Raw genomic sequence first — 11,445 nt, forward strand, 5'->3', positions numbered from 1 at the left:
GCACAAAAACATCACAATAGCATTCATAAGTGTTGAGTCAATCAGTCAAACCAAATTTACCATACTAAATCTAGCACATTTTCTCAAACATGTCACAAAGAAAAGGCAGGGATTATTTAAAATCACTCCTAGATGCCTGCCCCGAAAAATGCAAATCAAATACCACTTCAGTAATAAATACGTAGAAATATGGAATTAGAATAAGGAAATGGCTCAGTAAATGACCACCAGTCTCCAGGTAGCTGACAGGCTTTGGTCTGAGCAGAACCAGAACCCTTCTGGAACCTCCCGAGGAACCGCCAAGAGTGTCACTTACTCATTCCGGCTCAGCCCTGCACCCCTTTCAGCTCCCCCAGCCACCAGTTTTCCTGCTGCTCCAGCACCGTGATGATGTCATCCTGGAGAAGTTCAGGTGGTTGTCCGTCTTGGCCGTCCAGGAGCACAGCGCTTGCACCTGGAGGCCACTTGCCACCTGACAACGCAGAAAACATGTCTGTCAGCCGGGACACCACTCAGGAAACAAGATCTGATCTAGACGTACTTGAAACTACCTTAAAAATCCCCCCAAAAATGGACATTTTGATAAATGTTAACATGAAAGTTTACCAACTTATGAATATACCTAGAAAGTTAACACTCTCGTGCATACATGGTACATCTCAGTGTATTGTTATATATGTGCAAACACATGCACAAATATGACCAAAAAAACAACATATATACAAACTACACTATTAGCAAACATAGTTGACTTGTTTATGGCGATAAAATCATGCATTTGTGTTGGGGGGCCCCTTGCTGGCCACAAAGTCACCACCTTGTGGAGGGGCCCCAAAGTGGCTTTTTAAATGGGTCCCCAGAAACAGCAAACCTGCTTCTGATTGTTATATATAAATAAAGAAAAAGCATAGTACAGAACAAAATACTGCAGTAACGTGCAAGACAGTCGCAGAAGCAGTTGAAGGCTTCTGAACAGACATGGTTCAGATGCAGCCATGCAAACAGGCCACAGACTCACTGGCACATAAATACGCATAGGCATGCAGTGGAAATACAGAAAAAGAACACGACCGATCGGTGGGGCCAGTTCTGAATTCTCACTCGAGACAGTTACGGTATTCTTCAGTAGGGGGCGCTCCCAGGATAACTACCTGTCCATACTCCATAGAGGCAGAGCCTGGAGGGTGGGTGGGAGTGAAGGCAGAGTTCTGCCCTGCCCCCCCAGGAGTGCTCTGTCCTGCTGGGAAGGTACTGGAATTAGCCTCCGCCTTGCTGAAGTAGGGACAGACCAGGAGAAAACGGTCAGTGAGACCCACATAAGCATTCAGATATGACACAGGACCAGTTTAGATGCTGGACACCAAGGGGCAACATTACCTTGCAGAGACTGAGGTAGATGCAGTTGTGGGCATCAGAGCCTGCTTGGTGCTGGCCGCAGATTCCGGTTGGCTGTGCTTCTCGACGTAGCTCTCAGGGAACCAGCCCATCTTGCCCTGGTAGCTGCCATACAGCCAGCCCTGCTCGCCTTCCGTCTTCTCGTCCACCTGCGGACTCAAGGCGATTGGTTAAGGGCTACCACATGACACACATGGGCGTACTATCCAAAACCAGGTCACGACTGGCCAGAAAACACCCTAAAACATATGAAAGGAGAAATGTGCCATTAATAAATTAAATATGTCTACATGTTTATTTATTTTGTCACAGGGGCACTTGTACCCCTCTGTCCTCCCCCCCCCCAAAAAACTGCTCCTTGTTGCACTTTATGGTGAACAAAAGGATTCTAGATCTAACTGTAAAACACCCGAAAAGGATTCAGAAAAAAAGAGCTAATCAGGCACCAGGGCAATGATTCAGCACATTTAATTTATGGTACAAACAGATTAACATATGGGGGTGCACTCTGTATACCTCAATCAAGCTGTCCGTGTCAAAGGTGAGCTCGTCCGCGTTCCGTGCTGTGAAGGGGTACAGGGCTCTGTAGGTTGTCAGGGAGGCCGATTTCCTGTGCGTTGACTTGACGGGTCTCAAATTCCCTGCAACGACAGTGAGTCAGTCACCTCCTTGTGTGACTGTTCTTCAGAACGCTGTGTCACTAATGACGCACTGCAGCTATTGAACCAGCACACGACACCTCGGGTCTGCTGATGGGACACTTGCATTTGGAGGCTGATGAAGAAACTGTACAAACCCCACCGCTAATGGTAGCTTTACGTGTCTGAGATTGTGATTTGTCACTGCGTTTCCACACCTCCCGAAGGGGGCTGCATCGAGGCCATAATCCTTACCTTTTCGCTCCTCTAGGCCCCTGATCAGGGCCGACAGCTTCTCATGAATGTCTGTCTTGCCTAAATTGTGCTGCTGCTGCTGCTTTTGCTGCCGGGCCTCTTCCTCCCGCTGTCTGGCCACGGCCTCCTCCTCCTGTTGCTTTCTCCTCCTGTCCTCCTCTCGCCGTCTCTCCTCTTCCTGTCTCTTCTTCTCCTCTTCCAGCCTCCTCCGCTCCTCCTCCTGTCTCCTCCGCTCCTCTTCCTGTCTCCTCCGCTCCTCTTCCTGTCTCCTCCGCTCCTCTGCATCCCTGACAGCAGCTATCTGAGCCCGCTGACGTCTTCTCTCCTCCTCCTCCCTCTCCAGCTCCTGCTCCTCCTCCTTCTTCCTTCTGTTCTCTTCCTCTTGCCTCCTTCTCTCTTCCTCCTGCCTCCTCCTCTCTTCCTCAAATCTCTTTTTCTCTTCTTCCAGTCTTTTCCTCTCCAGCTCTAGCTTCCTTCTCTCTGCCTCCACCTTTCTCCGCTCCTCCTCTTGCCGCCTCCTCTCCTCTTCCTTCTGCCTCCTCTCCTCCTCCGCCCTTTTATGTTCCTCTCGCCGCCTCTCCTCCTCTATCCTCTTCTCCTCCTCCCTCTTCTGGGCTTCCTCCTGCCTCCTCCTCTCCAGCGGCCCGGCGGTTCCGCTCAGCCTGCTCCTGAGCGGCGCGCAGTTTGGCCCGGAGTTCACGCTCACGTTCTTCCTCCTCCTTCAGCTTGGCCTCCCGCTCCTCCTGGATCCTCCTCCGCCGCTCCTCCTCCTCCCGCTCCAACTTCACACGCCACTGCCGCTCTTTCTCCAGCTTGGCTTGCCTGTGAATGACATGATGCATCACATTGAAGCTGAATTTGGCCCAGCACCACATCATGGCCCTTCAATCACGTGATGCAGCTATATTTTCTTTAAACAAACCATCAAGGTCACGTCATCCATTCAAATTTAATGCTTTAACTGAACTTTGTCACACTGGGTCTGTAATTGACATTAAAATTGCTCTTAGCCATCTGACATGTTCTGACATTATGTAGGTGATGTGTTGACCCACTTAAAAATAGAAAAACAAACAAAAAATAAGTAAAAGGGAGCTCTGGATCCCCAAGGACCAGCTTGGGAAGCACAGTGTTAAAGTGATATTAAAAAGCGATTTAGGACAGGTCAGTCACCATTGCAGGGAAACCAAACCTGGCACCATGACAGCCAACAGAAATGCAAAAACGACAACAGAGCATGCAGGCCTTGCAGGAGGCCTAGCTCACCTGACCGCCTCCTCCTCCTCTCTCTTCCTCCTCTCCAACTCCAGTTCTCGCCTCCGCTGCAGGTCACATAGCTTGTCGGCCTTGACCTGCCGCAGTCTGTCCAGGACCTGCTGCTGCTTGGTCTGGCTTTCCCGGAGCTCCTGTGGGAAGGGACCGGGCCCGCACCACCATTAGCGCAGAGCACCAAGCCACACCGCCAACCACCACTCGCTATACAAGGTACAGACACCAGATCCAATTCAGAACACACGGGATTCTGGGCCATAGATTATGGATGTTTTGAGGCTTCACTTCTCCACTTTATTCTATTTACAAATGCTACTGGCCCCTGTACAGCACACTGGGCTAACTAGAGGCAAGCCACAACATTGATGCCTTTCTACCACCAGTAATGCCTCCTCACCTTGATGTCCACGTTGTACTGGTCCATCTCCGACAGTTTTGCCACGGTATCCTTCTCCAGCACATCCAGCTGCTCCTTGAGTTTCCGACAGACGATGTCCTTCTCAGTCACGCCCCTCTTTACGGAGGAAAGTGTCGGACCTGTATACAGAAACACTACCTCTAAGCAAGACCCTTCACCTGCAATTGCTTCATCCTGGGACTGACAATCTACATCTAAGCCCTGCAAGGAAGTCCTCCAACTTGCAGGGAAAACTGCAAGGGGGTTGGTGGCAGGGTTGGCACTCCAGCCACCGGAAAAAAATGTACACTGTTCCATTCCATTCGGACTAGTGTGATGCTGAGGTGTCACCCGCTGCACGACTACACTCAGGTTCTCATCCCTGAGGTGGTTCGTGTGGAGGGTGCAGCAACGCGCTGTATCAGCAGGGGGCCCTTACATTAACAACCCTAAGTGCACCTCGAGGTTATATGGTAAGTATTTTCTTGTTGACATGTGAGAGGGAGGGCTGTGACAGATAACCTGGCCCCCACAATCCCCCACTCCACCCAAACCCTACAGAGCCGAGATGAGTTGGTAGCCGACTTGTGCCCAGAACTTCTGGAAACTCCTGTACTGCTGGAAAAGCCTTCCAGGGGGGGTTACATCTGAAAGCTGGCTGAAAGAACGCCAAGATTCTGCATTGCTGTCATCGAAGCAAAACTGTCGACTGCCTCCAAGCCTTTTACTCTAAGGTGAATAATGTAGCTAAAATATAAAGATGTATTACAAGTGGGTGCATCCAAACTTTTGTCTGGTAGTGTACACCTACATTTTAGAAGCACAAGAAGCATGTACCACCCATGTGCCACCATGACATTTAAGTACTTCAAGAATGACTGCAGGGGGGGGGGGCGCCAGGTAACGCAGGGAGAAGCAGGGAGATCAGACTCACCAGACCTACTGTTCAGCCCCATGTTGCATAGGATCTCCTTGCATCTCTGCTGCTCCACAATCAGCTGAGAATGTTTCCTCTGCCCCTCCTGCACAAAAACAGGCCAAACTCCCTCAGAAAGCTGGAGAATCCTGAAATAAACCCTCCCTGGAAACTTCACCCTATCTATCTATTGCTTTTATAGTAAATTCCCCCCCAAAAAAACTGCACATTCTCCAGGAAAGGTGTGAAGAACAGTCTCTCCCTTGGTTGCCAAAATCTGAAGACTGCTAATCAGACAGGAGTGGCACAGCTGTTGTATAACGCACAGCAGACATAACGCCAGATCACATGGAAAAAGAACCGTGTTGAATCTATTTATCAGTGTTGCAGCTGGTGCTCGTCCCATAGCTGCTGGGATCTTGGACGGCAGCGGAGGAAGGCCGCAGACCTCAAGCTGCCGCTGCAGGGCGTTGACCTCCAGCAGGCAGCTGTCCTGCTTCTGACTGATCAGTTCCAGCTCTCCCTTCTGGATGCTCCTCTTGCTCTGGACGTCCCTGAGTCGGTCAGAGATCTGCTTGTGCTTGTCTCTCTGAAATTAAACAGTGGTCTTATGAGTCCTGAGGGCGGGAATATTGTCGCTGTGGACACAAGCATGTGTACCATTGACATCTGAAAGGAAAACGTGCGTCTCTGATAGTGCGATTTCAACAGCTGGCTGTTCCTCGTTCCTGAAGGGGAATGCAGTCGGTCGGGGCAAACAGGTGCAGGACGGCCTGGTCCTCACCACAGCCTCCAGCTCCAGCTCCAAGCTCCTCTTCTTGGCCTTAAGCTTGATGATGTCCTCTTGTTCTTGGTTCCTCTGATTCAGCAGCTCCTGTCGCCTCCTCCGCTCCCACTCCATCTTCCTCTGACGCTCCAGCTCCTGCTTAGCAGCCTGCAGGGACACACACATGATCACGACCAAACACACACACACACACACACACACACACACACACACACACACACACACACACACACACACACGCGCTAATCACAGGTCGCACACGTTCACACACAAGCTAAACCAATAACCAAATACATGCTGTCAAACCTTCCCAGCCATTCAGAGATGTACATAAACGGAGTTTCACCAGTAAACTAGTTTAATTAGTTATAATGCTGTATTTGCCCAACACAGGGTTACAATAATGAAGTTTTATTAACTTCCAGCCAATTAGCACAGGGGGGCCTGGAGTCTATCCAGGACAGCACAGGGCACCAGGCTGGGGGGGTACACCCTGGACGGGATGTCAGCCCATCGCAGGGCACAAAACATGCACTTACACTAGAACCTCGCACTGCAGAGAATTTAAAGGCACCAGACCACCTAAGGGCATGTTTTTGGAGGAAGGCCACACAACACTGGGAGAACATGGAAACTCTCAAAGAGTGGAGGTGGGATTCCAACCCCCAGCTCTGAAAGGTATGAGGCAACAGTGCTGGTGAATCGCCAACAACATTAATTTGCTAAACCCAAATGTGATTGGCTGGGACTGGACCAATGACCAAAGAGCGACTGCCTAACCCCAAGTACAATGCTAGCATTCCATACTAGAAAGACTGACCTCCTTGCGTTCCAGCTCCTTTAAGCGCTCTTCCTCCTTCTGCCATTCCAGCTCGCGTTGCCTCTCCAGCCGCCGCTCCTGCTCCTGTTGCCGCCTCCTCTCCTGCTCCCGCGCCTCCTGCTCACGCCGCTCCTGCTCCTCCCGGGCCTTCTGGGCCCGCCTCTCTTGCTCGCGCCGCTCCTGCTCCTGTAAGACCTGCCGCCGCCTCTCCAGCTCAGCGTTTCCCCGCTGGAAGTTCTCCTTTAGCTTGTCCTCGAACGAAACTGCAAGGAGGGCCATGCACACGCACACGTGGTAACCATGGCAATAGGGGCAGTGACCTTTGACCTCCTGCAATTCAATGTGAATCAGGTGATTCTTTGTAAAGATACTAAGAACGGCACATCACTAATACACACTTGTGTCACCAAAAACATTCACTAGCTGAAGGTGCCTGTCTTTGTGTGTGTGTGTGTGTGTGTGTGTGTGTGTGTGTGTAAATCCGTCTGTCCGTTCTACTAATGCTACCATTACTCTTTGTCTTCTGGGGTGGTTCAACTTGAATTTCTTCAGGGACGATGGTGCGATTCAAAGGAAGCAATTCCCCCTGCTTCCCCGTTCTGCAAAATACAACATGCCTCCGTGTAGGTAGAAGGTGCTAGAACCTGAGACTCTGAGTCAGGCTACACAGGAACAACCACCATACAGCTTCCCGTGCTCACTCATCAGGAGTCCCTTAGCTGGGCTCAGTCGAAGTATCTCAGTGTATGGGGACACTCTCCCTTTCTGTAACAAAGCCTCCTAGCCTGTGATTCCAGATGGGTCAATGTCCAGCCTGACACAGCATATTCAACCCCCCCGCCTTTCCCCATTCATTACATATAACTATGGAAAAAAGTTAGAGACCATAGCACCAATTTTTGTTTCACTCAGTTCTCCTTTATGGGTATGGATCTGTGAATAATGTTTTTTTTTCTTTTGCAAACTGCAGCCTGGTTCTTTCCTGCTTCTCATTAATGAAGGGCTTCTTCCTTGCTTTATGGGACTTCAGCCCTGCTTCTATGAGCCTGTTATGAACTGTCCTAGCAGTGCACCTCACACCTGCACTTAACGTTTCCACCAAGTACAGGTCACTTGAGGTCATGATTCATGAGGCACTGTCGGATAAGTGAACGGGCATCTCAAGCATTGGGAAGTCGTTTCCACCCTTTACCTGGCTGCTTTCTGGCCTTTCTCAGTGTCTCCCGTTTCACCATATTCTTGTACACTTGCGTACTTAGAACCTGGAAGCAACCTGACGCTCAGCGTACCTTTCTGCCAGCAAAACCAGCTTTAAACAAGCAGATTTTTTTTCCAGTATAGAGTGGTCTCAATTTTTTTCCAGAGCTCTATTTACTGCTCTGCCGGGTTCACCGATTGGCCACCGGCGGCGGCTGTCTACCTGACGGAGGGGGGCACCAGGTCCCCGGGAAGCGTGAGGGGCAGCGGCTGTCCGGCCTTCGCCATGTCCACCAGGTGCATAGCCAGGATGAACTCCTCCCCTGTCAGCTGGCCGTCCTTGTCCACATCTGCCAGGTTCCTTGGGAGAACATGTGGGAAGGTCAGTAATCGAACCGGGTGCACAGATGGCGAAGACCAGCATAACTTCACCCAGACCATGAGGGGTCCAATTTAAAAACCAAACTAACCTACAAAAAAATGACAACTTACCCTGAGTTTTGTCCAACTGTAGGCTAATGCAAGTGTTCCAAGCATGTTTAAGGTATGCTAGGCTAGGCTATGAAGTTTGTTAGGTGAGCTGTAATAATAAAATGTATTCTCACCTAACAATATATTTTTTAGCAGTATTTTGAGAGACAGACATATAAAAAACAAAATGCCTTTAAATTTTTTTATTTTTTTTTAAAGCAGTGATTATTGCAGCACATTAAAAACCTGCGACACGCTTCCTATTAGTTGATTATCAGTAGGATCCCATGAGTCACAACTCAGAAGTACAGACCTCCTGCCTCGAGCCGTCGCACCAGCTGCCTGACGCGTGCTAACAGGAACAGACCACTTAAGAAAAGCAACCAGCCCTGGAAATATCATGATGGCTTCTGAAATCAGCGCAGGGTCAATTGGAGCAATTAGAGGTTGTTCAGGGGACCAGCAGAGAAATCACTGCCAATCCGGGGACTTGAACTGTCGACCTTGCGGTTACAGACATATGGTCCTCACCTGTGGAGCCACACACTGCCCGCATAGAGTGGATGCTGAAAGGATTGAGCTACGTAATTTAAGAGGGGCAAATAAACCAAGCGCACCACTGCGGCCGTGAAGAATTCAGTGGACACTCACCAAACAGTGGCTAGCTGAGTCTGAATGAGCTGGGATGAGGCCAGAACGTTCCTGACCTGCACACCTGCAAGGTAGAAAAATGGCGAGGGGAATATGAGCTTCAAGCTGAACGACCTGAAAACTGTGGGGGGGGGAGGGGGGGTTCCCACCAAGAAACCACCATTAACGTACAAAATGTTTCATAATCTAGCTCCCGTCGAACACAGCCTGCAATGTCACTTGTGAGCTGTGACTCATTTAATTACTGGAGTAATTAAATCAACAGCCGGAGCCCTGAGCCTTTTACCAGTGATGCAAAAGTCTGTAATTAATGTGAACTGCTTTCCTATTATTACGAACATGCCTGACGAATCCCTGAACAAGCTTATTACAAATAACATGCTGTGTTTAATTGTCATTAAAAGGTGCTAACTGGGTTCGCTGGGGAACCTGTCAAGTGCAGAGGTGGCATCTGAATAATCTACTCCTTACACATCTCTGTGAATTACTTACTGTTATGACTGCAACACCCACATTCAGATCATTAAAGGAAAAGCGTTTATGGCTGTTTAATGTCGTCGACACTAGAAACAAAGTTCCTCAGATCAGAGTTGAGTAGAATCAGGTGATGAAACTAGCGTCAAAATAGGCACTGTATAAAAAAGCTACAAGCATTTTAATTATTTCAAAAGTTAGCATGCTAGCCTGTTAGCATGTAAAATGCCTTGGCATGCTCAGATCAGGCTGAAAGGTTTGATCTAGGCGTATAGCAACACCCAGATTCAGAATATGGAGTAATCTCAAAACTTAGCATGTTAGCATATTAGCATCAAAACCAGATGTGTGGGCGTATCTCCGCCTAGGAATCTCGTAGAGACTAGAAACAAAGTTCCTCAGATTAGACATGATGAGAAAAGACATAAAACTAGCATCAAAATGTACAAAAAACTACAATCATGTTAACATATTAGCATCACAACCAGAAGTCGGCATCTCACCAGCCTAGGAATGCCCTAGAGATTAGAAACAAAGATCCTCAGATCCATCTTAATAAGTAGAGTAAAGACATAAAACTAGCATCAAAACAGGCAATGTACAAAAAACTACAATCATGCTAGCATATTAGCATCAAAACCAGAAGTCGGCATCTCACAGCCTAGGAATACCCTAGAGATTAGAAACAAAGTTACTCAGATCCGGCTTGATGAGTAGAATCGAGTGAAGAAATTAGCGTCAAAATAGGCAATGTACCGAAAAAAAAACTACAATCATGTTAGCATATTAGCAACAAAACCGGAAGTGGGCGTAACTCACCCTAGGAATGTCGTCGACACTAGAAACAAAGTTCCTCAGATCAGAGTTGATGAGTAGAGTAAAGACCACTTCCGGTTATCTCACTGCTGATTTCCTGGAGCTGCTAGATTCCCTCAACCTACAACAACAACATGTTGATGTCCCCACACATTCCAGGGGTCACACACTTGACTTGGTGTCAAGTGAGGCCAAGCACAGAGCCCTGTGGGACACCACAGGTGACGTTGTGGATGTGAGATTTTGCGCTGCTAAGGGTGACATGTTCGGTTCTGCCAGTTAGGTATGACGTGAACCAGTTATGAACAGTTCCTGAGAGTCCCATGGTGCATTGCAGGCGGTGAAAGAGGATGTTATGGTCTATTGTGTCAAAAGCAGCTGTCAGGTCAAGGAGGATGAGTATAGAAGGGGAACCAGTATCTGCAGTCATCAGAAGATCATTGGTGACCTTGACCAGGGCTGTTTCTGTGCTATGGCCAGGGCGGAAACCGGACTGAAATTTTTCAAACAGGTTATTCAGTTTGAGGTGATCATGAAGTTGTGCTGCAACTGTTTTTTTTCCAGAACTTTAGAGAGGCATGGAAGATTGGAGATGGGCCCATAGTTAGAGAGAACTTCAGAGTCCATGGTGGGTTTTTTCAATAGAGGTCTGATGACAGCAGTTTTTAAAGTAGAAGGAATATGGCCAGTCAGGAGGGATTGGTTTATGATCCTGGTGATGAGTGGAGAGACGGCAGAGATGTTGACCTTTAGCAGGGCTGAAGGGAAAGGGTCCAGGGAACTGGTAGATGGTTTCATTTTCCTGATGACGTTCTCCACCTCTTCCCGTGTGGTAGCAGAGAAGGAGCAAAGTGGCTGGACCTTCTCAGGTAGTAGGTCGACAGTTGGAGGAGGCAAGATATTCGTGATGGAGAGGTATGAACGGATATTATCAACATTTTGTCTGAAGAAATTGATGTGCATGTTGCACCTCTGCTGTTGCACTGCTGACAGGTTCAGAGGAGAGAAATTTAAGGTCCAGGGCCAGGGCATCTGCATTGATGGTCTTCAGATTTCTGAAATGGATCTGACGTTTTGGTTTGATATGGGGCGGAGAGAAAGGCCAGCTCCATTGACACTACTTTATGGTCCGAGATACCAAGATCATATACCTGTAGATTACTGATGGGGGCGAAGTTTGAAATGACCAAGTCAAGTGTGTGAACCCTGGAATGTGTGGGGACATCAACATGTTGTTGTAGGTTGAGGGAATCTAGCAGCTCCAGGAAATCAGCAGTGAGATAACCGGAAGTGGGCGTATCTCCGCCTAGGAATGTCGTCGACACTAGAAACAAAGTTCCTCAGATCAGAGTTGAG

General features: G+C 48.6%; 1 protein-coding gene across 1 annotated transcript; it reads right to left on the reverse strand.

Moving 5' to 3' along the window:
- Positions 1-383: 383 nt before the first annotated feature.
- LOC125728614 (intersectin-2-like) lies at positions 384-9,274 on the reverse strand (the record flags this gene model as incomplete). The annotated part of the gene is made up of 12 exons (XM_049005505.1): positions 9,271-9,274; positions 8,800-8,863; positions 7,901-8,038; positions 6,994-7,079; positions 6,606-6,743; positions 3,958-4,097; positions 3,555-3,694; positions 2,289-2,956; positions 1,912-2,036; positions 1,378-1,544; positions 1,152-1,272; positions 384-472 (listed from the first exon to the last, which is right to left on the reverse strand). Coding segments are annotated over exons 1-12 (1,880 nt in total), but the record flags the coding sequence as incomplete, so codon positions are not given.
- Between the last annotated feature and the right edge of the window lie 2,171 nt (positions 9,275-11,445).

This window comes from Brienomyrus brachyistius, unplaced genomic scaffold, assembly GCF_023856365.1.
Source record: "Brienomyrus brachyistius isolate T26 unplaced genomic scaffold, BBRACH_0.4 scaffold353, whole genome shotgun sequence".
NCBI lineage: Eukaryota > Metazoa > Chordata > Actinopteri > Osteoglossiformes > Mormyridae > Brienomyrus > Brienomyrus brachyistius.